The sequence below is a fragment of the Crocuta crocuta genome, unplaced genomic scaffold, assembly GCF_008692635.1.
Source record: "Crocuta crocuta isolate KB4526 unplaced genomic scaffold, BGI_CrCroc_1.0 scaffold28, whole genome shotgun sequence".
In the NCBI taxonomy this organism is placed as follows: domain Eukaryota; kingdom Metazoa; phylum Chordata; class Mammalia; order Carnivora; family Hyaenidae; genus Crocuta; species Crocuta crocuta.
In genome coordinates this window covers 9,751,662-9,779,260 of record NW_027533256.1, presented here as the reverse complement: position 1 = coordinate 9,779,260, position 27,599 = coordinate 9,751,662, and the positions used below count along the sequence as shown (strand labels likewise).

The 27,599-nt window shown below is 49.3% G+C and overlaps 1 protein-coding gene across 2 annotated transcripts; it reads left to right on the top strand.

Moving 5' to 3' along the window:
* Window positions 1-27,328, top strand: TMEM273 (transmembrane protein 273). Of its 2 annotated transcripts, XM_077746483.1 has the most exons (6): window positions 1-66; window positions 14,542-14,595; window positions 15,395-15,535; window positions 16,748-16,778; window positions 20,900-20,923; window positions 25,722-27,328. In XM_077746483.1, exons 1-6 carry the CDS (start codon window positions 12-14, stop codon window positions 25,744-25,746), a joined length of 330 nt encoding a protein of 109 aa, XP_077602609.1. In that variant the 5' UTR covers window positions 1-11; the 3' UTR covers window positions 25,747-27,328. The 2 variants fall into 2 exon arrangements, with proteins under 2 accessions (XP_077602609.1, XP_077602610.1); XM_077746484.1 differs by lacking the exon at window positions 20,900-20,923.
* The last annotated feature ends 271 nt before the right edge of the window (window positions 27,329-27,599 follow it).

Sequence of the window (27,599 nt, the reverse complement as noted above, 5' to 3'; positions counted from 1 at the left end):
AGCAAGTGTAGATGTTCAGCCCGAGTCCTCGCAATATTTGTAGCTTGGTCCAGTTCAAAAATTCAGGTGAGGATGTGCATACGGTCTGTCTCCTTCATGGCCTCCTGGTTCCCTTTAAAAATACCTTGATAGGGACACCTGGGTGGCTCAGTCGGTTGGGCGTCCAACTTCAGCTCAGGTCATGATCTCACAGTTCGTGGGTTCAAGCCCCACATCGGGCTCTGTGCTGACGGCTTGGAGCATGGAGCGTGCTTTGGATTCTGTCTGTCTGTCTCTCTCTCTGCTCACCCTCTGTCTCTCAGAAATGAATAAATGTTAAAAAAAAGAAATTAGGGGTGCCTGGGTGACTCAGTCGGTTAAGCATCCAACTTTGGCTCAGGTCATGATCTCGCCGTTCGTGTGTTCGAGCCCTGCATGGGGCTCTGTGCTGGCAGCTAGCTCAGAGCCTGGAGCCTGTCTTGGATTCTGTGTCTCCCTCTCTCTCTGACCCTCCTCCCCTGCTCATGCTGTCTCTCTCTCACAAAAATAAATAACACAGTAAAAAAATTTTAAAAAGAAATTAAAAAAAACCCTTGACATGAGTCACAACATTTCTACTTCACCTTTCATAAAGTTATATAGTTTTATATTGTATATTTAAATCTATGGACCATTTGGAGTTATTTGTGAGTTTGGCTCAGGATGTTTAATTGGTGTTATTATTGCTACCTGTAGATAACCAGTTGCTCCAGAAACATCGGTAGGAAAAACAATTCTTTCTCTATTGAAGTGATTTTGCTCCCTTGTCAGAAATCAGTTGATCATACTTCTATGGACTGTTTCTGGGTCGTAGTTTCTTTTCCACTGATGTGTGTGTCTGTTCTGCTGCCAATATCACACAGCTTTGATTTCTGTAGGTATATGCATTTCAGGATGGTAGAGTGATCCCTCCTACTTTACTCTTACTTTAAAAAAAAAACATTTTTAGCAATTCTATTTCCTTTACCTTTCCATGTAAATTTTAGAATAATCTTATCTATTTCGAGAAAAGAATCTTGCCAGGAGTTTGATAGGACTTATATTAAATGTATAGATCCATTTGGGGAGATTGGACATTTTCATTATGTTGTGTTTTCTATGAACTCGGTTTGTATTTCCATTTATTAAGATTCTTTATTTCTCTCATTACTGTTGTGGAATTTTTTAAGTGTTTATTTGTTCATTTTGAGAGAGAGAGAGAGAGAGAGAGAGAAAGAGAGAACTGGGGAGGGGCACAGAGAGAGAGAGAATCCCAAGCAGGGTCCATGCTGACACTGAGAAGCCTGACGGGCTCGAACTCACTAACCATGAGATCTGAAATGGGAGCATTGTGTTTCTCACTATTAAGTATGATGCTAGCAGTCAAGTTTTTTGGTAGATTCTTAATTAAGTTGAAGCAGTGTCCTTCTTTTCCTAGTTTTCCAAATATTTTTTCATCAGTGGCTGTAGAACTCTGTCAAATACATTTCCCACATTGCTTGATATGATCGTGTGATTTTATTCTTGAGTTTGTTAATACGGTGGATTACATCAGAGGATTTTTGAATATCCAACTAGCCTTGCATCCCTGAATAGACCCCATTCGGTCATAATGTATATAATTCTTTCATTTTGCTGAATTCTACTTGATAACATTTTGGAAAGTGTTTTTGAATCTATATTCATGAGGGATACTGGTCTGCGGGTTTTTTTTTTTTTTTTGGCACCATTTTTTCTCTGGTTTTAATGTCTAGGTAATGTTGTTTCATAAAATGAATGAGGAAGTGTACCCTCCTCTTCTATTTCCTGGATGAGATTTGTGTATAAATGATAAAAATTTTTCTTTAAACATTTGTTAGCATTCTCCCCGAAATGTATGGGCCTGCAGATTTCTCTTTTGGGGTTTGTCGATTATCATCAATTTCCTTAATAGTTACAGGGCTACTCGAAGTATCTGTTTCATACTGGGGGAGTTATGACAGTTTGTACTTTTTGGGGAATTAATTAGTCCATTTTATCTAGGTCACCCAGTGTTTATGTGTAGATTTGTTCATAGTATTTCCTTATTATCCCCCTGACATCTACAAGGTTTGCAGTGATATCCTTGTTTCACTTCTGATGTTGGTAATTAGTGTCATCTCTCCTTTTTTCTTTGTCAGTCTTGCTAGAGGTTTGTCAGTTTGATCTATCTTTTCAAAGAACTGGGTGAGTTGTTTTTTTGTTTCATTGATTTTATCTATTACTTTTCTGTTTTCAGACTCATTGACTTCTGCTCTTGTCTTTATCATTTACTTCCTTCTGCTTCTTCTAGTTTTACTTGATATTCTTCTGGTTTCTTCAAGTGGGATATTAGATTATTGTTTGAAGACTTTTCCTTTATTCTTATGAAAGCATTTGTGGTATAAATTGCCCTCCCAGCCCTGCGTTAGCTGTGCCGCACAAACTCTGATGTGTGTGTCTTCATTTTCATTTAGTTAATAAACATTTTGATTTCCCTTGAGACTTCCTTTTTGACCCGGGAATTACTTAGAAGTATTGTTAGTGTCCAAGCGTTTGAAAAATTTCCTGTTATCTTTCTACTGTCAGTTTCTAGTTGAGTCCATTCTGATCACACTTTGTCTGATTTAAATTATTCTAATTTTGTTGAGGTTTGATGCAGAATATAGTCTAGATATCTTGGTATATCTTACATCAGGGCTTGAAGAGAAAACATATTCTGCTGATGTAGGGTCCTGTTGCTTGATAGTGTCGTTGAATTCTTTTCATATCATCATTGATTTTTGTCTACTTGTTCTATTACTTGTTGAGAGAGGGTCGCCAAAGCCTTTCTTTCTTTCTTTCTTTCTTTCTTTCTTTCTTTCTTTCTTTCTTTCTTTCTTTCTTTCTTTCTTTCTTTCTTTCTTTCTTTCTTTCTAATGTTTATTTTTGAGAGAGAGAGAGACAGACAGAGACAGAGACAGAGACAGAGACAGAGTGTGAACTGGGGAGGGGCAGAGAGAGAGGGAGACACAGATTCTGAAGCAGGCTCCAGGTTCTGGGCTGTTAGCATAGAGCCGGATGCAGGGCTGGAACTCACAAACTGCGAGATCATGACCTGAGCCGAAGTTGGACACCCAACCGACTAAGCCACCAGGCACTCTGATCAAAGCCTTTAACTCTAATTGTGCATCAGTCTATTTTTCCTTTCAGTGTTATAAGTTTTTGCTTCACATATTCTGTAGCTCTGTTGTTTGATTATAGATATTTAGGATTACTATGTCTACTGGTGGATCAACTCTTTTATCATTATGTAGTGTAATAAAATGTCGTGTAATATCTCTGGCCCTAATACTTTCCTTGGTTCTGAAATGTATCTGATATTAATAGAACTGACACCTCTTTTCTTTTTGTTAATGCCTGCATGGCGTTTCTTCTTCCATCCTTTTACTTTCAGCCTGTCTACATCATTTTTGGGGTGAGTTTCTTGTAGACAGCATATGGCTCAATCATTTTTTATTTAGACTTTATAAATATGTTTTTAATTGGTATACATTTGCAATTTACATTATGTTATGTCAGAGCTTTCAGGCTGTCACTTTATATTTTGATTTCTCCTTGTTCTCTGTGTTTCATTTCTCTTCTCCCTACCTTCCTGTGTGTTACTGGGACATCTTTTAGAATTCTATTTGATTTGACTATAGTGGTTTTGAACATATTGCTTTTCATAGCCTTTTGAGTGGTTGCTGTAGGTATTACATTATGTATACAAGACATTTCACCATCTACTGTTGTCAACATTTTCACAGTTCAAGTGAAAAGAGGAAATTGTGTCTCTGTCCCTTTCCTCTCTTCAATGTTTCCTCTACAGAGACGGAGAACTACAATAGACGTGTTATTCTGTAGCCTGAACTGTCACGCATAATCTAGAAATCTTAGAGGAGAGTGAAAGTCCATTTTATTGACTCATATTTTTATGAGCTGTGACAGCCACACTGTGACCTCAGGCCACATGCGGTGTCCAGTAGGGCTCCCGAAGTCCTCAGCCAGTTTGCCTTCTTCTCTACACCTTTTAGGATCTTCTTCTGTTTGTTTGTTTTCATATAACCTCTATGTTTTAAGCTATACTTAGTGAGAGGAAATGGGAAAAGTAAGCCTTTTCTAGCTTTCCAGAGATGGTGGCCTGAAATGAGTTTTTAAGAGCCTGGCAGATGGGTGATTTGGAGAAGCTCTTTGGGGAAGGGTCTGGGCTACTTGACATCTCCCAAACACGCGGCACTGACCTGAGGGATCCTGAGGGGAGAATGTGCCCCACAGGGTAAGGGCGGTTGGGGTGACCTCAGCAAAGTGCCTTCCGGGAACTCCCCATGGTCCTTGCACCCTGTAGGGGGTTGGCCTGGCTGGCACACATATCAGCAGACTTTTTCACGCACTTCCAAATTAAACCACTTGTGCTTCCTCTTTAAAGTCACCGTAAGCATCTCTGTCACATCCAGACCCTCATTTATCCTCCAGAATTGCTTGAATTGCTCCTTTTATTAAATTTGATTCCATTAAATAAGGGGCTAATGGTTCTCAGTAAGATGAACTGGCTTGCTCTCTCCTGCTCGTCTGAACAAAACGGATGAGTGGCTGGGGAATTTCTGCCTGGAATCTGGCTGGACACCCTCAGAAACCGAGGCAAACCTTTGGGCCATGTTGTCAAGGAGCTGCTGTCTAGGGGAAGAGGTGCAAGGTGTGGAGCTGGGCTCCTGGGCCACCCTGCCATCCTGGGACACATGGACACAGGGGCTTTCTCTTTCATTAAGCAAATATTGATTTGTACCAGGCTCTGCTGCTATACAACGTCAGGCCCCTATCTGAAGGAACTGACAGTCTGTACTAAGGACAGTTCTAATGTGGTGTATTGAGTGCTGAGATAAAGGAAACATGGAGGAAAACAGAGGAGCCTCTGATCCATACTAGGGTGTTGGGAGGGCTTCCTGGAGGAGGAGTCTTACTGAGTGAGAGTTAATCATGTATGTGCCTTTCTGGCTTAAAATCCTTTAACAGCCTCCCCCTGCCACCAGGACAGGCCCAAGCATTTAGTATGTCCCTCCTCAGCCCCATAGCGCACCCCACCTGGTGGGGTGTCTGTCAATGTCATGACCCATCTTGAAGCCTCGTCACGAGTCATCTGCTCTGGGTGGGATTCTTGCCGCTGCTCCCCAGAGTCCTGGAGATGCTCTCTCACAGAGCTCCTCACAATCTTAGTGGCATATCTGTCTTCATATGTGCCTGTTGGGGATCTCATTCCTCCCTGTACTGTCACTTCTTTCGGGGCAAGGATCCCGTGTCTCTCCTGGCCACCTCCCAGCGCATGCCCAGTAGCTGCACTTGTTGGTGAGTTTATTCATGCATGAAGCGGACCTCCAGCTTCCAGGAGCCAGTCTGCAGGACCTGGCAGCAGGAATGGGGTGCGGGCACACATCTGGTTGGGACAGGAAGGATGGAGCGCTAAGAAGAGAGGGCAGCCCCTGCTGGGGCAGGAGCGGGAGGGTGGCCTGGCCTGGGGGGGAATTCGGGGTGAGGCTGAGCAGTGAGCACAAGCTAGTGGGGGGAGGGCTTGGTGAGCCAGGGGGAGGAAGGCGAGCCTTATCCCGCAGGGCCTGTGCTGCAGCCTTGGAGGAAGAGCCTGCCGGCTGCAGTGTGGCGAGTGGGCCAGCTGTGGGCAGCCCTCCTGGGAGACAGAAGACAGGCTGGATTGTCTGGGGCCACACCCACAGGGTCGGCTTGGAGGCCACATTACACACCTCATACCCACTTTCCCACCGGAGGCGGCATGTGGCCTGAGGTTTGGTGTCTGTTGTAGCCTGTGGCTGGGCCTTGAGGAGCTCCACAGAACACAGTGGGTGGGGGCTGACCCGGGGAAGGCCTCAGGGGACACTCAGAGAATAGAGGACCTCCCATGCTGCACATGAGCCCCACTCATTGGGCCACACATGACACCTTGAGAAACTGTCCAGTCTGTGTGCTGGTGTGAGTCCCTGTCCTGGAACCAGGCTGACCCAGACTCACACCCGAGAACTCTCCTATTCAGGCATGTGACCCTGAGATGGGCCCTCATCTGCTGGGGCTTCCTGGAGAAATGAGGGCCATGGACCCCGGAAGAGAGGCCCCCGTCCCTACTCTGGCTGTAAAGGGCCCCCGTATCACACACATATCCAGATACGAAGACTTTTTTTTTTTTTCCTTTTTGGTCTTATAAAGTGCTTTCAAAGTTTGAGAACTGGGTCAGCACGCACTCATATGGGAAGGGGACGTGTGTGTGCACCAGGCAGCCCAAAGTGAGGGTGGTGTGTCCAGAGAGGAAACCTAGCCTTGTGGGGGCCTGGAAACTAGAAGGCAAGGGAGGGGCTGCTTCCATTTCAGAGACCAACAGGCATTCCTTGGCAGATACCCAGAAAATCTCACTTCCTTCCTCTGCTTGGCAAGCTGGTTTGGGAGGCACGCCTCAGCGCTGGCCAGAAGTGCAGGGAGGAAATCAAGGTGTTGGGGAGGAGGCTGCTGGGAAGGCTGACTGCGCCAGGCCCTGTCCTGAGTCCCGCAGGGTCCTGGCATTCCAGGAGGCCCAGGCCAGGCCCCACGTCTTCCTGTTCTGCCCAGAAGACCTGACAGCCTTCAGGCCCTCAGCAGAAAAGAGTTTTCCCCTCGGAAAGCTAACCCACAGGGAGTGGACAGCAGGACCCTGAAGGGCAAGTGGGTTGGGCCACGTATGTCTTGATCTCGAACCTTTGAGATCTCGAACACATGCTATGTGGCATGCCCTTGGCCCTGCAAATTTTAAGGCGCTTCCTTAAAAGATAAATGCCCNGCAGGGAGGAAATCAAGGTGTTGGGGAGGAGGCTGCTGGGAAGGCTGACTGCGCCAGGCCCTGTCCTGAGTCCCGCAGGGTCCTGGCATTCCAGGAGGCCCAGGCCAGGCCCCACGTCTTCCTGTTCTGCCCAGAAGACCTGACAGCCTTCAGGCCCTCAGCAGAAAAGAGTTTTCCCCTCGGAAAGCTAACCCACAGGGAGTGGACAGCAGGACCCTGAAGGGCAAGTGGGTTGGGCCATGTATGTCTTGATCTCGAACCTTTGAATATTTAGACATGTGGCATGCTCTTGGCCCTGCAAATTTTAAGGCGCTTCCTTAAAAGATAAATGCCTGACACAGACCCTGCCACACAGTAGGGCTCAGAGAACCTCTCTCCTGGTGGATGGAGGCAGGTGGTGTGGTATTGCCAAGCCCCTGGGGCTCTCAGGTGGGCTGGGTGTTGTTGCAGTGTCCAGCGTCATGGCCCTTTCCCCGTGGGCCAGGCCAGCTGTCGTCTCACAGCCCCGCCCCCTGGGCACATGCTTCCCTCCACGGTCCCTGAAGACTGCGGAGCGGAGCTTCTCAGAGGCTGAAGAGCCAGTATGAATATTGCATGAATAATAATAACCCCACCACTTAGCGGTTATGCAGTGTTTTCCCCTTCCACAATACTTTACCATCATTAATTAGTTATTCTGCACTGTTTCCAGCCTTCCCCGTGCTCTCTGCAAAGGCACTCTTGCAAACAGTCCTTCTCTGGTCTGAAGCCNAGCCCTCTGCTCGGCTCTGCTGCTTCTGATAAGGTTGATGGGGAGGACAGTCTCCTTTCTGACCCGAGTTTCTGCCCAGAGCTGCTTCCTGGTACTCTCTGTCCATGCACCCCCATCTCCCACAGCCTCTAGGAAAGCCGAGAACCCCGTCTCAAGCGGGTGGCTGGGGGCCTGTACAGGAGGGCTTGTTCCTGCACCTCGGTCTGTGCCCACACGCCTTCAGGGGGTCCTTGCAACACCCTGTGTGTGGCTCGGCAGGCTTCCTGTGGTCAGTCGTTGCAGAGCGGCCACCGAGCTGGGCGTCATGTCACGTCTGGCCCAAGGTCACTGGCTGAGCAGTGGCAGAATGGAGACTCTGATGTCGTGGTTCCAAGTGTCATTCCTTTCCATCCACCGTGCGTTCAGTCATATGAAGCTGTCATGCCCCCACAGAGACACTGAGAGGTGGACCAGCCCCCTCAAGCAGTGTGTGTAGGGTTAGCCAGGCGTTCCCACAGTGGGCGCTCTGGCTGCCCCTCCCGGACACCACCCCCCACCCCACCCGGGCGGCCTCCCCCTGGCTTCCAGCACCTCGGGCTTTCTCAGAATTTCAGCAGCAGCCCTGCTAGGTGTGACAGCATTCGATGTCACCACCTGCTGGCCAGCGTGGACTTGGGACACTCTGGGAGGCTCTGCTCCTTTGGGAGTGCTTCTCATTCCTGGAGTGCCCTTGCCCTTGGTTCTGCTTTGGGCCGAAGCCGGCTCCCGGCCTCCAGTCCCTCCATTAGCCTGGAAAGGTATTGATCAGTTTGGCTTTTCTAGCTGAGTGTTTTAATCCCCGTGTGTGAATCTTTAAGAATTAATTAGCAAAGATTGCTCAGGAAAAACAAAGTGGGCACAAGTTTTGATACTGTCTGGTCACCCACCAGCATTATTTTCCTCTTAATTAGGATGCTATTTCTGGAAGCTGGAGGCATTTTCCCTTGTGTTCTAGAGCCTGGGGTCAGCCCCTCCTTCTTCCTGTTGGTCCTGACTCTAGTTCCTGCTCATGGTGGCCTTGTCCTGTCACTTCTTCATCCTCTGGATGAGGGTAGACCCTGAGAGCCTCGGTTTACCCGTGTGCCCTTGCCGCTCTGACTTGCTGAGCTGCCTTCTCCATTCCCAAACCTTGGCTCTCCCTCCAGTCTCCTGGCCTTTGCTGGTGCCTTTTCTTATGCCTGGACCCCTTCCCTGTGTGGCTCCACCACACAGCCGTTCCCACCCCCACCCCCTGTCTTCACTAGGTCCTACTTGTCTTTTTGTTCTTAATTTAAAGAATGCTTAACCCCCCTGGGCTGGGGTGGGCCCATCCCCCTTGGTCTGGCTGGATGGCTGCAGCTGCATGTTTCCATGTGTTATGGGCACCCCGTGCGAGGAATTCCTGGCTCAGTGTGCATCTTTGGGCACCAGGAAGCACAGCTGCAAGTCGTGGTGCTGAGCTGGGTTTGCCGAGCTGCTGGTCTGACCCCTGTGCCCTCTGGCCATGGTCGGAGGCCCCCTTGGAGCTGTCTTTGCCCTTTCGCTTTCTATCTCTGGAACCTGCAGGCTCTGGCAGGTGCGGGCTCTGCCCCTGGTCTGGGAGCTTTCATGGGAAGGGAGCGCCTCCGCCCTGGGAGAGGAGCGGCCGAATTCTGGAACTCGTAGCTGCAGTCAGTTCAGCAAGATCAGAAAAAGGTATCGAGGAAGAGCAGCTCCAGGTGGTTCCCGGGCTTGTGAACTGGGAGCCTAAGGTTTCTGTGAATCAGAGCTGTGCCAGGGGAAGGCTCTAGACCCCAGCACACACCGAGCAGCCGCCTGTAGCTGGAGCGATCCATACCCAGGCCAACCCAGGGCTCCTCCGGTGTCCGTTTCGGAGAGCACAGAAGCCTCCGTCCCACATTCGGACCTTGTGTGCTTAAATCATAGCATCAAACAGCCCCCTGGAGGAGGGAAAAGGCCAGGACCATTGGCCTGGTCTTTCGGAAAAGTGCACCCATCCACAAGCACCAAACCAGCTCAATGAGAGAAGCACACCTCGTGTTCTGCTGGGGCCCCCAAGGTCAGCTTGCATTTCAGGGCGGCTCAGGACAAATGGGCAGGAAGAAAGAAGCTGTCTCATTGAGTCTTTTCTACACATTCGGGTCTTACGTTCCCATTTTCAGGTGAGAAAAGGGAGGCCCAGGATCAAACTGTGTGAAAAATATCTGGACTGTTCACTTTCCATCTGTGCGTCCAATTCCCGTTCTGATCCTTTCTCCCAGCGGGATCCTGGCTGCACTTTACTTGACCTGGGACCTCGGGCAGGAAAGACAGAGGCATCCGCAGCAAAGGCAGCCACATGTGTTCCACGTGTGTTCCACGTGTGAGCTGTACGTTTCCTGTGTGTTGCATGAGTGTTTCTGGTCTCAGAGTTACAGGATCAAAGGTCACTTGTCTCTCCTTGGCTGAACTTTACTTCCCTCCAAGCCCTCGTTATTACTCAGTACTAGATACTCAGTCTTACCACTTGAAGCCACTTCTGGTTTCATGGTCAGTAGTTTTGGGGTCGTTTCCCAGTCAGCTCAGGGTTCTCTCCTTCCATCTTCTCTCTGCATCTCACAGGAAGAGAATCTGAATTCCAAGGAATCTCAGATATCATCCTGGTCCTGGAGGAAAACTACTTATCCTGAAGGGGGTCCTTTGTGCCATAGAACAACTTGCTGGGTAGTGTGAGTGGAGTAGGGACAGAGGTGTGACAAGATGGCAGAGGTGATCCTGAACAAATGGAAGGGGGACTTCCTGAAGAGGTGGCTTTATGCTAAGTCTTTATTTTTTCAGTGTTTACTTATTTGAGAGAGAGAGAGAGGGAGAGAGAATCCCAAGCAGGCTCCACACTGTCAGTGTAAAGCCTGATGCGGGGCTTGAACCCACAAACTGTGAGATCGTGACGTGAGCCAAAGTTGGACGTTCAACAGACTGAACCACCCAGGTGGCCCTGTGGTAAGCCTTGAAGGATAAGTAAGAGGTTTCCATGGGATCAATGAAGGCATCACATCAAAGAAAGCAGCATGTGCCAAGGCACAGAGGTGCAATGGTAGCTCTGCTTGCTGATCCTGGCTGGGTTTCTTAGAGGCTGTGTTGTGAGCAGCTTGTTCACAGCCAGCCTCCTCTGCTCCCCTCCCTCCTGCCTTGCCAACCTGATTTCCAATGATGCTCTATGAAGGACCTGCCACCCCTGTCATCAGGACTCTGCTCATGGTAGGTGACAGTTACTTAGCTTGGATTAGATTAAGATAAAGAAAGTGTTTCCTTACTAAGGTGACTGAAAAGTCAAGAGGAGGTATTTCAGATATGGTTGGATTCAGGCGCTCAAAGCCTGTCTTTAAGACTTGGTCTCAGCTTGACCCTCTTCTGTGGGGGCTTCAATCCCAGCAGATTCTCTCCAACCCCAGTGGGCCTCCCTCACAGCCCCACAGTTACCAATTCCAGAAGGTACTCCTGTTTCTCCGTATTTCCCTCCATGTCCTCCATATTTCCCTTATTGGCTGAATTGGATCACCTGCCCCACCTCTCAGCCAATCAATCACTGCAGACAGAAAGATGGAATATGCTAATTAATCAGGGGAAGGGACCCAGGGAGCCTCAAGGCCTCAGGACCATTTCCTTCTCCTTTGAAAACCACTTGCAGAAGCAGGCTGTGCTCTGCATGACCGAGGTGGGAGGAGGTGCAGAGAAGAGGGCTGGAGGCGGGCTATTTTGGCAGGGACGAATATCCTCTGGATGTGCAGGCCTGGGAAGCCGGGACCTGGGCAAGTATAGCCTCAGGTGTGTGGCTTGGCGAGAGCGCCTGCGCACACAGGGAGGCTGTGAGGGTGCAGACTCATCCGGAGGCAGCCCCCTGCTCCCTGTGCTGGGTGGCAGCAAGGGCCGGGCTCTGGACCTCTGTCCCTGCTCCCTGCCCCTGGTTCAGTGTGGGCAGTCCCGGGAGTGCGGGCAGTCAGTTCAGATGTGGCCAGTACTGCGCCCACTACCGCCCAGCGAACTGCGTGGCCCCAGGGAGCCTGGCCTTGGGAAGGCCAGCCCCTGCTCCGCCCCCTTGGACTCTCCCCTGGGCTGGAGCTAAGCATTCCTCTGGATGCTAAGCTTCCTCCTCCCGCTTGCAAGAGAACCCAGAGAATTCCGGCAGAGAATGTGCCCTGCAGCTTCCTCCTAGGGCTCTCACAGTTCTCAGTGCAGGGGCGCATTGTGGCTGCGCTCGGCCCATCCATCCTCCAGCTACTTTGCAGAACCACGGGAAATTAGCACTGGGGGCTCGCAGGGGGTCTATGGCCCAGGAGGGACTCCTCTAGCTCAAGACGCTGGCAGGAGGCGGGGGTCGGGTTAGCTGGGCTAGCGTGCGAATGACAGATCCTCACCCAGGGGCTTGTTAGAGCGCAGGGCAGAGTCGCGGAGCGCAGGGGGAAGGCTGCATGGAGGGAGTTCCCTCCCCGAGGAGGGGAAAGGCTGCCCCCGAGCGGCCATCTGGCTGGCTAGCAGGAACGACTGGAACCGGATGTGTCCACCGCCCGGGTTCCTGTGCCTGCAGCTGGAAAAGCAGTGGCCCCACGGAAGGCATTCACTCAGTCCCTGACCTCGGACATGGCAGGAGAGTCTGAAGTCCAGAGAGCCAGGGCAGGACCTGGCCTTTTGTGACCCTAAATGTTCTTTCTCCTCTTTCCTTCTCAGCCCTGCTGCCAGGGGTCTGAGCTCCTGACGCACAGGCTCCGTGTGTCCCTGTGCAACCATGCCTCTTTGTATTTCTTTCTCCCTGGTTTCCTTTTTCCATCTCACTCTGTGTTCTTTCTCCCTTCTCTATTCAAGTTTCATTTCGGGCTCATATAACGTTTTTATGCTGCATGGTCTACATGGAGAGGGACGGTCACCAGGGGGAGGACCCAGGAAAGGCGTTCGTGTGTGAAAGGGGTAGGGGAGAGACTACCCCTTTGTGGGCTTGGCCCCACCTGCTGATGCCCTGCCTTACTCTGCCCCGTGCCCAGTAATGGCGGAGAGGGGCCAGACCGATGTCAGGAAAGGAGCCGGGGTGAGCACGCAGCATATGCAGCCCTGAGGTTTGGACATCAATCTGGAAGTCAGCTCCTAGCCCAGCCCCTCATAACAGCCCATCTGTTAGGTGCAACACATAAGACTGAGACCCATTGCTGGACTAGTTTTCAACCTAGCCGGAGCAGCAGGATTAATGTAAGAAACGTAAAGAAACAGAGACCAAGGTCATACTGTATGTGGGGGTGTCTGTGATGTGTGTGTGCATGGATGGGCCTCAGGTAAGGGTGTGTGTTTCAGAAGAAAGAAGTCATTGAATTTCCAAAAGGATCTGTGATTAGAGCAAGGCTGGGTACTTTGGCTTCATAACCTCCCAGCTTTATCCATCTACCAAGTGAGGCCACCAGAAAATTCCTAACCTCCATTACGGTGATCCTTTCCCCTCCAAACACATGCAGAGCAAGATGTCCACCCAACACATCACCCCAGGAAGCACTGAACGTCGTCGGCATATGTGGCCCTTCTGGGGAATGTCTTTACTGAGCTAGTGCCTTGGCCATCGTTCAGCCTCCCAGAGGCGGGGGGTGGGAGGTGGACTTGTCTTGGAGCTAAGCTGGGGAAGACCTGGCCCCTCCCAGTGAGGGTCGTGGCACTTCCGGCTTCTGCCTGGACGCTTGTACCTAGAACCAGGCTTGGGTCTCATCACCACCCCCCACCCCAGCCCAAGCCCCTCCAGCCTTTGGCCTTAATGGTTGTGGGGTCCTTCTTTTAGTTCCCCGGGATTCGAACTTGCAGGGCGGCCGGGGCTCTCCAGTACAAGTGGTGTGGCTCAGACCCTGGCCCTGCCACGTTCCACTTCTCTTGGCCTTGGGGCCCATTATCAAGTCTTCAATGCCTCTGGCTCCTCATTCATCAAAGGGAGATGATAACAGAGCCTATCTCACACAGTTGTTGCTGCAAGTGTTAAATGTATTAATGCAAGTGCCGCACCCAGTATCGCCTCAAAGTAAGTGGCCAATTAATGTGTGCCTTCCCTTGCAAGACCTACCGCTCTGCTTTAGTTCTTCTGGGCCTGGGAGCCACGTCTCCTGATGGAAGGTGTCAGGCCCTGGCCTGAAGAGGGAGGCACCCCTGCTCTATCACCCTTATTCACCCATTTGAGGAACATCTGTTAACACCTCCTCCGTCCCAGACGCTGTGTCAAATACTGAGGGTAGAGCCCTCCACAGGGCATGGAGAGCACAGTGGGGAGACTGGCCAGAAGATACAGTCAATGGATTAATAGCTGTGAGGCTCTTAGGATGCAGGGTGCCTGGCACACAGCAGTTCTCTGTAACATTGTTAGCTAAGTGGTGTGGTCGGGTATGATGGCTTCACGGAGAGAGGGTGGAAAGGTAGGAGGGGGGGTGGGGAGCATGCAGTGGGGCAGTTGAGCCCAGCGTGGGGGCTCGGGAGGAAGTAACACAGAATCAAGGTGAGGGGAGGGAGGAGAGGCGAGAAGAGAAGATGTGGCCAGGCAGAGGTGATGGCCCAGGGGCAGCAGAGCCCCGGGCCAGGGTGGGGGACTGGACGGCAGTGCAGTCTGGCTGGGGTGGGCCAGTTTGTGGGAGTGACAGAAGCTAAAGCAGCAGGCAAGGGTCAGAGTTTGGGTCTTGGAGACCATGTTAGAGAGCTGCGGAACCCCGAGGGCACTCGAGGGAACCCCGCTTCCCGTGTGGGTTCGGAGTATGGCTCTAACATCACTGCCAGGCTCCAGGACACCCTGTGGCAGCCAGCAGCCCGCCTCTGTGTTCCGAGGCTGGAGGCCAAGCAGGAGGGGCACCCGTACAGGGCCTTCCCAGGTGTGGGGGAGGGTGTGGCGGGGGGCAGGGCCTTGGCCCTCTGTCCCTGGCCTGATTGCAGCCACCAGTTTTGTTCTAACCAGAGTCTGGGTTTTCTTTCTTTACAGATTTTGGAGGAGCTCAAGTGTTAGCAACAGGGAAGTCTGCTGGGGCCGAAATTGGTAGGTGGCTGCCCCACTTCCTCTGTATGCAGGGCTGAGGGGGCAGGAGGGGGGTGCTCGAGGTGGGGGCCTGCAGGGGTGTGTGTGGCTGGTTTTCTGCCAGTCATCCCAGAACAGGGGCAGCACTCACCTCCAGACCTGCCCGAGGAGCTAACACAGCTTTACCTGCTGGAAAGCCTGTCCTCAAAGGGACATGAGTCACCAGAGCTGTCCTTGTCTGCTCTCTGTAAGTTGGGCGGCTCCAGGGCCCACAGGGCCCTGCATTCTGCCATACTTCCATGCCCCACCTCTATCTGCATGGCTGGTCCCAACTCCTCTCCACCTCAGGGGCTCGCCTCAGCAGGCATTGTATAGTCTGCAGACCACCTCCTCTGGGAAGGCTCCCGGCTCTCACCCCAGCCCATCCCTTGACCGCAGACCCCTCAAGATGGAGTCAGATCTTTTCTCTTCCTTTGCCTTCCTGCTCACCACAGAGCAGGCAATTAACACGTATGCGAGAAATGAATTAATGAAAAGGTGAGTCAGGAAGGAAAGTGGGAGGCCAGAGAAGTGAGCCATCAGCCTCAGGGGAATGATTCCCACAGCTGAAGAGAACAGGATGGACTTCTAGGAGGAGGGGTAGGGTGTGGGCGAGGAGCAGGGAGCGAATGTGCCCCTGAGCTTCAGCGGATTGGAAAGTGGAATTGTAGGGTCCCCCACATGACTTTGGACTTCACCTGGAATGTGACAGGAGCTGTATAAGACTTTTGCAGGCTGGTGACTGGTTGATGCCATTGTTCAATTCCTCCCTGCCCTGCAGATATCAAGTATGCCATCATTGGGACGGCTGTGGGCCTTGCCATATCGGCCTGCTTCCTGGCCCTGAAGATCTGCATGATCAAGAAGCACTTGTTTGATAATGACTCCTCGGACCTGAGAAGCTCAAACCTGGGCTTTAATGGTAAGGGGGCAGTGACCTTCACCCGGGCCAGCCCAGGATGGTCAGGGCAGCCTGACGCACCGGGGAGCTCGGAAGCTTGGTTGGAGATAGACTGAAAAACTGGGTAGAAAAGAAATGCAGTGAGCTCTCTGCGTCTCTGTCCATCTCTCTCCCATCCTTCTCTCTCTCTCTGTACTTTTCCATTCCTAAGAAACAGATTTCTTGGAGAAAGGTAGGGAAGGGAGCGGAGTTGGCTTCAGATAGAAACGTCTGTTCTCATATCCAAAAATGTGAGCAGATAAAATCGACCGCAGGAGGGGATGAGGCTGGGTGGTGCCGTGAGCTCAGATGATATGGGCCGAGTTGCTTTTTTGTCATAAACTGGTCTTGCTCAGAGCTGTGCTGGGTCCTCTTGATCCAAACAGAGCTGGGCTCACAGGGACTCTGGCATGGTTCTCGGTGTCCCATAGCATCTGCGGGGACGTGAAACCCACAGACACTGAGCAGGCAGTTTGTGAGTTTTAACCGCAAAATACAACATTGATTCGCATCCCTCTTCTCCCAAGTCGGGACTTGCAAAAATCATTCCCGGTCTGCCTCATGAGATGATGATGCAGTTTTCCAGGAGGTTTTCCTGAGGATGAGGAGAAAGGAGCCTCACTGTGTCTCTGCAAAGTGTAATTACTATCTGCGAAGATACGCAGAAGGGGAAGTCTGGGCCAGGGAGAGGAGACACGGCCTTTGGGGGCTTTCTGAGATGCCAGCATGCCCAACTGCACGCGGGGTTTACTTGGTCATAGGAGTTTGCTTACTATTGCTTTTGTATCCTTAGGAATAGGTGGGGAGAGGAAATAGCCTCTTCTTCACAGAATGGGGGCCCTGCTGGATCCCTTTAGGGCAAGAGAGTCTAGAAGCTGCAAGTGAAGGGGATCATGGGGGTAGAAAGAGGGTAGGATGGGGGGGCGGCTCTAGGGAAGGCTCAGTTCTACTTATGTGCCCGGCTAAGGTGGCTCTAGATGGCACCTGGATAGACAAACTGCAACAGAGCCAAAGGGGAAGGATGAGGAGCACTCAGCCCAAGACCACCCCCCTCCCCAGTGCCCCCAACCCAGGGAGCCTTTCAGAGCTGCCTGCTTCAGGTTGGCTCTGACTCGCTCCCACTTGCCTGGCGCTGACTGAGCTGCACCACAGATCCCAGTGTCTCCTTCCTCATACTTTGCTTTCTCTGTTTAGATACCATCACAGTGAAGAAGAGAGTCCCAAGGTAAGGTCGCTACTGTGGTAAGTGAGGGTATCATTTTCCCTTCTGTTTTATCCATTGTGCTTCCTTACCTGTCAACTTAGTCCTTCTTTCTGCTCCAAAATGCTTCCTAGGAGACCAGAATGCACCCATGCCTCCTCTTCCTTTCTTTGGTTCAGTGGATAAGAGTCATGAGTAGGAAGGGGCACAGGGTAGCCAAAGGAGTTTTGGGCTGGCCTCTGCATGCCCTCAGTGCATCCCCCCAACACTCAGAGAGAGGTCCCTAGCCCTTGCCCCAACCCACTGGGGGAGCCTATGTGACCTACTCCAGGTTAACTGACTTCCCCTCTAGCAATGAGCCACACTGCTTTTCTGCATAAAGACTATGTGTTCCGAGGACAATCCTGCCTCAGGACCTTTGCATATGTTGTTTTCTGTCATGTGGAAGACTTTTCTCCCAGATAGCTGCAAGCTTTGCCTTATACTTCCTTCATATCTCTGCTTCAGTGCCACCATTTCATTTTAGATGGCCTGTTTGAAATAGAGCCCCCTCCCCCTGATCATTATTTTCCCCTTCCCTAGCTTTATTTTTCTTCATATTATTTTCCATTCATTGACATCATGTGATATATTGCTTTTGATGGTTTTCCCCCCTGAAATATAAGGTCCTTAGAGTGGGGTCTTTTTTTTTTTTTTTTTCCATCTCTACAGCCCCAGCACTTAGCACAGTGCCTGTAACAGAGTGGGCACTTATATATGTANTGCTTTTGATGGTTTTCCCCCCTGAAATATAAGGTCCTTAGAGTGGGGTCTTTTTTTTCTTTTTTTTTTCCATCTCTATAGCCCCAGTACTTAGCACAGTGCCTGTAACAGAGTGGGCACTTAATATGTGTTGAATGAATGAGTGAATGGGCATTAGGCTCTGGGCTAGGTGCTGAAGATTAGAAGACAGGCTCCCTTTCAGTCTGCAGGGGACACAGGCCCATCATGGGTGCTCGTTGCAGTGTTGGGGTCAGGGCAGTGCTGTGACACAGCCAGGCCTGTGCCTGGTGATGCACACGGGTGCCTGGCCCAGCTGGGAAGCAAGATATCTAGGGATGCGAGCAGGAGTGTGGTTGCATATGGAAGGATGAGAAGTTCACCGGGGGGAGAAGGAGAAGTGCACTCAGGCAGAAGGCACCCTGACGTGTGTCCGCATGCGCATCCAGGGAACCAGCATGCCGTGTGGCAGGAGTGAATGCTTCACATGAAGCTCTGCAGAGAAGACGCTGAAGAGATCGGTAGTCTCTACTCAGGGTCTTGTATGCTAAGTGAAGGGGTCTGACCCCATCCTGAAACTTCTCGTCAATCACTGATGGATTCTAAGCAGGAGGGGGATGGAATATCTTTTATGCTGTAGCAGCATGGAGTGGGGGCCGCACCGCAGACAGGGAGAGCTGCAGGGACGCCCCCAGAGGGCTCAGACCTGCCGCAAGCCCTGCTGGAGCAAGGATCGGGTGATACTGAGGAGGAGGACCCAGGGCCTAGGGGCTGAGCCAGGATGCAGCCACCAAGAGGAAGGAACCCAGATGGTGCAGAGTTTGTGGGGGTCAGAAGGTCCCAGCCTGGTGCTGCCCTTGGAAAGTGGGTGATAGAACACATTTGGGCTGTGGGCTGTCAGGCTGAGATGGCGACTCCTTTTTTAGACACGGTGAATCTGAGGCTTCTGGAGACTTCCAAGTAGAGGAGGTGCTCAGTGAAGGCTGGCATGCAGACAGAGGTCTGGGCTGAGTGGGGTGGTAGGTTTTAGAGGGGACCCAGAGCATGGGCTCACCTCTACTTCCTCCCTGGGACCTCGGACTCAGTAGGCGCTGTGTCATGAGTATGGAAGGAATTTGCGTGTGAAGGAGACAGACGCCAGGCACACTGTCATCAGGGCCACGCCTGGGTGGGGGGTGGTGAGCTGCAAATGGATTTTCTCAAGAAGGTCACTTTCCGGAGGATCTCCTCCCCAGGTGTTCTGGTTTCTGGACCCTACGGCGTGTTTCATCACCCCTTCCTCCAAGCATTGCCCCCTCCTCCTCTGACTCTCACTGTCTTTCTCTCTGTCCCATCACCTCCGCCTCCATTTGGCCACCCTGCAAGGGGCTCCCCTGAGAGAGTGGAGTGTGAGTAGGGTGACCATTACCTTCTCATCCGAATCAGGACTTTGTAAAGGTGGAGAAGACACCCTGCTAATAACTGTCGGGACAATGAGCGTGAACCTGCACAGTTCTGGGAACACCGGACCTTGTGTTTAGTGGGGTTCACCCTGGGGCCAGTGGGGCCATAGAGCAGTGGTCTCCAAGCCCCAGGGGGACCACACAGTTCTCCTCTTGCTGGCAACGTCACCTCCCCTGCATCTGGGGGTCTCACGCAGAGGAGGGGCAGGGGACCAGTCCCAGGGAGCTTTGGAAAATGTGTGGAAGTACTGGGGGGCGTTTATGGGCTGCGAGACCATTGCCATGTGTCTCATCTCACACACATGTGTTCATACACACCCAGACCCACACTGGCTAAAGGTGTCACATTCCTCTTTATAAAAGAACACATGTTAGACAGCTCCCAAGTGCCCCCAAATCCCTGAGACGGCTCGTGCAGGAAAGGTGGAATTCCAAGTTGGCTGGCTCTCACTGCCCTGTCTTTCCCCACCCTAGGGGGCCTTGTCGCAGGGGCAGCTCTGTCTTCATTCAGCCCTCGGGGAATCGGCACAGTGCTGGGCTCTGCTGAGGGTGCAGCTGTGACCCTTGTCAGGAGGACGTCCTTGTCCTGGCTCAGCCACAGGCAGCAGTCACACTGCTCCCGGCGGGGTGCTGACTCAGGCTCTCCCGCTGTAGAGTCAAGGCAGACTGACCTTCATCAGGGCCTCAAACAGGGCTCTGGGAAGATGGAGGCATGGGAGGCCATGGACTGAGTCTAGTGGGATGAGAAAGATTAGCTCCTGATGGTAGGGGGAGAGGGGACCCGGAAATGAATAGATGAACCCCAGGCGTAGAACCTGCATCGCCTTTGGGGTTCCAGCTGGTCTCTGTGATGGGGAGCACAAGGTGGGAGTCAGTTTGGGGTAGATGGGCTATGTCTGTGATGGTGAAGAGTCTTTCCCCAGCATGGCCTCTGGGGACCTCTGCTGGGTGGCTGACGCACCCTGGACACGTGGGTACAGACTGCTGTGGCCAGCTCTCGCCCCATGTCGTGACGGAGTGGTCATAGTGATCTTCCCCCCACCCATGGGATTGGGCATGCCGCCTTGAGTATCCAGACCACCCACATGCATGGAGGGGCACTTTGAGTTAGGGTACTGTGCCTTCGAAACTCCTGTGCCTCCTAGAAGTCTCTGCAGACCCTGTTTCAGGGATGTCTTAATCATGGAATTCACAAAAATGGAAGATTTCACAAATCCTAATTACAATCCTGGTGCATGCACACATGTGTGCGTGTGTACTGCGGGGTGAGGGGGTGGAGAAGCTCTGATGACTCGTAGCGAGTGACTGACACACACACGTGTGTGTGTGTGTACACACATGTGAAGATGCTGCTGTGTGCAGTCAAACAAACCACGTTAAAAGCATTGTTGTTGAAGCAATAGTCACTGTGGCTTTATGTCCCCATGTATGATCCTGTCAGAAGAACATCGCGGTTTTGTGTGCGTGTTTGGAAGTTCTGAATTATTTTGAAGCATCACAACTATAGGAGGCAACTTCCATAATCCTGACTAGGTGGCTGGAATAGTCATTCAAAAATAAACATGGAACAAGTGAAGTCCAGGAAAGGGAACTTGAAGGAAGCAGGGGAAAGCGGGTGGGTGGACGAAGGAAGGAAGACATGAAGGGCAGGGGAGAGGTGGGTGGCTGGGTGGGAGATATATGCCCGCACCATGTGCAGGGAAGTGTTCTTGGCATGTAGCAGCAGACCAGAGCTCCTCTGCAAACAGGGCTTTTTGAAGAGAAGGGAGGCACAACTTAAGTTTCCAAAACTGACACTAGATGGAGTCAGGCTGAGTCAGGAAGAAGTGAGACCGGAAAGAAAAATCTAAGGGCAGGCAAGCCATTCTCCTGCAGCAAAACTTTGCATGTGCTTTTTGTCACGTAGGAATGAGTTAATGAACATCCAATTCTCCTGTTTTGCAGGTCACACGTCAATTTCTCCAAAAGGTGAGTTGTAAGAGTGATCGCTCGCTCTGAAAGAGAGAGAGACAGTGGCTCTCCGGAGGCAGCCCCGGTGCAGGGCTGGAGGGGATTGCTAGTCACAACTGCTTGTGCCGGGATGGGTGGGAAACCAGGAATCAGCGGGGGCTGGTTTCTTTTTCCCCCTAAAATAGTCCATATAGTGGTACTTCAGCAAGATTTAAAATGACGCTGTGGGACATTTGCCTGGGCAGAGCTGAGAAAACAGGATTTTAGAAGCAGGATAGTTAACTTTCTCTTCTTTATCAGATTTTTCCCTTGAAAAGCCAATCAAGCCATTAACTAACGACCTTAGTACACACGATGAAAAGAAAAGAATCCAAAGCTTTTGTGTCATCAAGCTATCTGTTTGGCTGAAGCATCTGTTTCCCCCATTGCTTTTGGGTTTCAGCCTGGATGAGGCTTGAGCTTGTGGGATTGGTCGCCATTCGTATTACCTGGACCCACCTGCCCCCACCTCATGTACCATCCATGTGCTCTCACCTTCCTTCTTTTGGAAAACTCTTCAAATCCACCAAGAAGTTGAAAGAACAGTGTAATAAAAACATGCACATCCTTCACCTAGATTCACCAGTCGACATTTCCCCCATTTGTTTGACTCTGTATACCTACATTTTTTTTGATCCACTTAAAAATTAGTAGCAATATCACTCCTAAATTAGTAGACATATTTCACCCCTAAATACATAACCAGGCGTCTCCTGCATAATCACAATATGATGACCACATCTGAGAATGACGGAGAAAATTCAGTAATCTCACCTATTATACTGCCCTGTTCAAATCTGTCTATTTCAGAATATGTTTTATAGCTCAAGCCTTCCAAACCAGGATACATGGTATTGATTTTGTCTCTGTATAGACTCTTCTCGTGTTGGACAGCTCTGCCTTGTCCATACGGGAGTACTTTTGTATAATGTCTTATCTTCTGGATTTGTCTGACTGTTTCTTCCCGAGTAGATGCAGATTGAGAATTTTGTCAAGAATACCACGGAGGTGATATTGTGCCATCTTTTATTGTATTGCATCATGACACCAGGCTCTCTCACTGTTGGTAATGCTATGTTTGATCGCTTGGTTAAGGAAGCGATTGCTAGATCTCTGTGTCAGGGGGACCAATTTTCCTCTTTGTAAGTAGTTGATGATCTGAAGGGGGTACTCTGAGGCCATGTGAACATCCTGACCTCCAATGATTCTTTGCCCAATGATTTTACGTTTGTTCACAATCCATGTTTGAATCAGTTATTACCCTGGGAGTTAAAGAATATGGAATTTCTAATGCTAGCAACCTCTTTGCACTTAATAGCTGGTATTCTTCTAGAAAAAAAGAATTTTTCCTTCCCCCCTTTCTCTTTCTCTCACTTGTTGAGTATCATTACTGTGGATTTCAATATATTATAATTCATTGCCATCATGGATCTTTGTGATGCTCAAATTGTCCCAAATGTGTCCAGTACCAGTCACTTCTTAGTGGCTTTTGAGCATTGCCTAGGCTGACACATCACAACATCACAGGCTCGCCGTGTCCTGTCCCTGCTCAGACCTGGAATCACCCATGTACCCCTGAGAGCCCCTGTTTTTCTTTTTTCTTTTTTGATGTGGAATAGCTTTTAGAAGCCATGATCTAGATGCAGTGTGTGCTCAGGGCTCTGGAAACATCATTCCTTCCAGGCCCTCTTCACAGACAGAATCAGGAAATGTATATTTGAACCACAAACTTGTACCAGAAGGCTCTTCTTAAGCTTTCCTCGCTCCTTATTTCTGTTTTGCCTCCTCCAAAGTGACAACCCTGTTCCATTTAAATGTTTTTACCCTTTATCTGCCCTCTAATATTACACAAAATACTTCCAGAATCATAACAGTGTACAACTACAAACTGGCAGTAACTTGAAGATTTCTTTGCAATTCTTTTTGTTTAGATTCAGCCCTCTGTATACACAGAGTATTGTTTTCCTTTTTTAAAATTTTTATTTAAAAGTTTTAAAAATGTTTATTCATTTTTGAGAGACAGACACACACACATAGAGCATGAGCAGGGGAGGGGCAGAGAGAGAGAGGGAGACACAGAATGTGAGGCAAGCTCCAGGCTCTGAGCTGGCAGCACAGAGCCTGACACGGGGCTCAAACTCATGGACGGTGAGATCGTGACCTGAGCCGAAGTCAGACGCTTAACCAACTGAGCCACCCAGGCATCCCTAAACAAGGGCATTTAGAACATCATAAAGGTGGCAAATAAAACAAGGGAAAGTATATTTTCAGTAAGGATGCTGAATAGATTGCCACTTGGGAAAAAGATAAAATTGGATCCATATGTCATACTACGCACCACAATAAATGTCAAATGGATCAGAGATCTAAATAAAACACAAAACCTTATAACAACTAGAAAAAATATGTGTGTACATATGTAAATATGTTTTAATTTTATAGAAATTGTATATATATAATTTTAATTAAATATAGTTTTGTAAAAGGAATACAGGAAGACAAAGCAGTAACTATTGAGAATCTAAAAAAAGGATGATAAATATCCTTGCTTATCTGGACTATTTCTGGACTTTGTGTTATTTTCCGTGATATCTGTGATTATTCGTGTGCTCATACCACACTCCTACTTGTGCAGGCTTCATGATTTGCTCCACCACCCGGTGGGCTCCCCTTGCACTTCTGATTCAGGGCACGTTCTTGCTATTCTTTGCTAGCCATTCTTGCATATTTGTTTATCCCTATGAACTTCAGAACCATCTCCAGGGTCTATCCACAGAACAGGCACCTCGGTATTTTTGTTGAGGTTGCATTAGTTACGTGTATTAAACTGAAGACGATCTACTTCTTTACGACATTAAGCTGCCTTTCATGGAAAGGGGACTTTATTTGCAAGCCTGTGTTTGTGTGTCTTGAGAGAGCTTTTGGCTTTTACCTTATGGGTTTTCCACATTTCTTGTTAAGTTTATTCCTAAATAGTCTCCTACTTAGTCATTGATTGCTTATGGATTTTTTTTGGCTTGTTAATGTTATAGCGGCAGCCTTATTGAAAGCTTTTACTCTGTGTGTGTGTGTTTCTTCTTGATCTCCTTGAGTTTTCATAATGTTATATTATTTTCTGTAATATTTAATATTCATAATATTATGTCATCTCCAAATTGTAGATCTCCTTTCCCAGTTCCAATGCCTCAGATTGTGTTCTCCTCTCTGACTGCATTGGCTAAAACCACCTATGTTTAGTAATAGCGGAGACAGGGCGCGTACAGTCTCCAAATGTCTCTTTCTCGTTTTCTTGGTACCCAGCCCGGGTCTGCAACCTCATTCGCCTGCTAGTCCAGGCTCTGCCCAGTTTTTATCTTTTCTTGTGGGTTGTGCCTGGCTCTCTAGGGGCTAGTGACACGGCTGTATGCAGAGGAATGGCTGCTCTGTGGGAGAATAACTTCCTCCATTGAGTACCTCACAGGTGTCACTTCCCCAGCTGAGGGTGACCCGGAACAGGAGGAGGCTGCGTCCCTGGTTTTCCCGTCTCCTGTAGACATCAGTATCTCAAGGGCGAATGCTGCATTTATCCAACTGCCTTGGATCCTCTTCCTAACAACACCAGAAAGGGCCCTTTGAACTCAGGACTTGTTCATGGGTTGATGAACAGAAATGGATGAACCTTCTGTGAGCCTGTGGGCCTCTAGACCATCCAATTTAAACTCTGTTTTTTTGAGCTCACCATATTATAAAGGAAAAACATGAAAATCTGACAGCCTTTAGACTCTCCTGGAATCCTGTCAGATTTCTCTGTCACCATCCTTGCTTGGTCCCAATTTGTATGTCTTCCACGTTGCCTGCCATCAAGCTCTGTAACCCTGACCTCAACCTGTGTCCTTGGTCCTCCACACATGGGGTAGGTAGGTACTGTCTTTTTTATGGCCTTTGACTTGGTTTATCCCATCGATGCTTCACTCTGCTCTATCTTTCTGCTACTGCTGTCCCTTCTTCCATGTTAGAGAGCAAGATATTGAGAATGAGCATGGACAATCAAATGACATAAACAAGCATGCAGCATTCCATGTAAACATAAATGTAATTCTGTTGTCATTACAACTGTTATGTGAAACTACAGTGAAGTGTTGGTGTGAATTCAGTCTCGGTGCATGGAGGTGTCGGTGACACCTTGAGCTGAAAGTTGCCACAGCAGGGTCTGTGCCCTACTTTCAGCCTGAGCTCTATGATACTGGGGTCTGCTTTGGTGACCTCATCTTTTCTTCTGTGTTCCTAATTTTATATACATATGGATATGTAGGTAGAGCAGATATGCTATGTGTGGACAAGTCTCACTATAATGGCGCGTGTTCAGACTTAAAGGTATCAGTTTCTAGTTACATTTGCAAAGGTCTGTCTACCTTGTTCCTTATAGCATCTTCCCAGATCCATGCTCTCTCTTCAAGCACATGAAGTGGCATTTTCTTGCAGATATGCCTCTTAGCCTTAGGGAATGGCTTCTTCCCTTTTTGCCACCAAAATGCATGATGTTTTGTGGCTTGAGGTTTGGCAAGAGAAGACAGCCTTTCAGTTGAGCTGTATCTGAAAAACTCTCCCTTTATCTAGAAGCCACTGGTCTTCAGGTACTTTTCTATGTTGCATGAGGAAATGTCCCGTTTTGGTAAGATACGCTGATGAATTCTTTCATACCTACTTAACTGTGTGTGCTACCTAAGCACATGCCATGATTAGTTAGAGCATAATCGCTTTGTCAATAAGTCTTCCAGATGTTTCTCTTCTTTTCCAGAGATGCACAAGTGATTGAGCTCTAAATGAGTGGCCTCTTCAGGAGAGGTTGGGAGGTCTGGACAGCTTCCCAGTTTCAATCTCAGAGATGTCTTGGATTTGAGCTTCCACAGCTAGTGATGGACCTTCATATGGAACTCAATATCAAGGGCAAGTAACAGATCTACAGTGTTTCTGTCCTGAAGGAAAATGTCAATTCTCTTACACAAGAAGCTGACTGCATAAAGTGAGGCATGAGCACTTTATCCAGCAGTAAGAAAGACGGAAGCCGATAAATCTATACTGCCTACTCTGGTTCAACATGGTGGAGCTGTTCATGCTTCTATGATAACGTTGTGTCCACATTGATGGAATCTGCCCATCACAAATGGCTTACAGAAATGGGGACCAAAGTCAAGACACAGCCTCCTTAGCACTGCCATCTACCAACAGGGAAGCATCATTTTCTAGAACTGTTGGCCTCAGCTTCTCAGTTGCCATGAGTCCCCTGCAAAAATTCGGGGGTCTTGAAACATGAAGACCATGGGGCCATCCACAGCCTTATAAACGAAAGACTGATCTTCCACAGAAAGAAATGAAAGGCTGATGAAGAAGAAGGGGTCTCAATGACCATGGGATGTCCTGCAGCTCTTTGAATGATGGAACCAACAAACGATTAAACGAAAAAACCGATGGTGTGCCTTTTAGGGAGCTACACAAGTGTAAGGGATTATTATTATGCTTATAGCATTATTTTGTGGTTATTACTACAAACGTGAATGGCTTTTGCATGGAGGACATGAACCTAAGGTTCTGTGACACAGGCCCTGTTCGCATTTCTCTCCCCCTAATTTTAGCATTGTGTTTCTGGGGCTGCACTATGGAATACTCTTTGTCTTCCCAATTCAACAGAAATCTGAGTAGGTGTGTCGACTGGTTCTCCTTGGATTGGATTACTTTCCTTGTGTGCGATGAAAGATGAGCAATATTTCAAAACCAAGCACTGTGTTATAATAACTTGCCTGGATTCCCAGGGCGTCTTTTATCTGACTTGATAACAACGCAGTTCATTAGCAGCCTTTGTTAACTGATAACCTAAAGCGGTAACATGATACTCATAAGCAATTTTCTGTGTGTAAGATAGAATAAACCATCTTGTAAGGTATCTGTTAATTGATTTGCGTCTTTTAACAGCATTTTAATTAAGACTTCTGGTTGGTGAATGGCAGAGACACTTATAAACTTAAGGTGAATGCTTCAGAATTCCCAGTAATCATTTTATTTTCTATAGATGCAACCAAACTGTAGGATCCTCTTCTCCATCCCACGTCATGATGAATTTCCCCAGTGCCAATCCTGGATTCTGGTTTCACTTTAGCCCCACACAGGGTCTCCTGGGTGAAGAACACAGAGAAATATGCTGAAGTCCAGTGCTGCTTCCTTGGGTTTTAAAGCTGACATGCCCTGGGAGGCAGCATGGGACTCTTTGCAATGGGTCCCTTTGGCGTAAACCCCAAATTCAAGCTCACTGACTTCCTTCTGTGGCACTCCTATTGGAAGCTCTATGAATCTGCTCTTGAAAATCCCTCTCCAACTCTTGAATGCTGACAAAAACTGAGGACTGATGGATGTGGGGGGGAGGGGGGATGGGCATGGAGGAGGACACTTGTGGGGATGAGCACTGAGTGTTATGTGGAAACTAATTTGACAATAAACTATTTGTAAAAAAAAAAAAATCCCTCTCCATGGTACCAGTTCCTGGTGATAGAGGAGCTCCGAAGGGCAGGAGCTCATGAAAGTGTTTGGAAGCGGGGCGCCTGGGTGGCTTAGTCGGTTAAGCTTCCGACTTTCGCTTAGGTCATGATCTCGCGGTTTGTGGGTTCGAGCCCCGAGTCGGGCT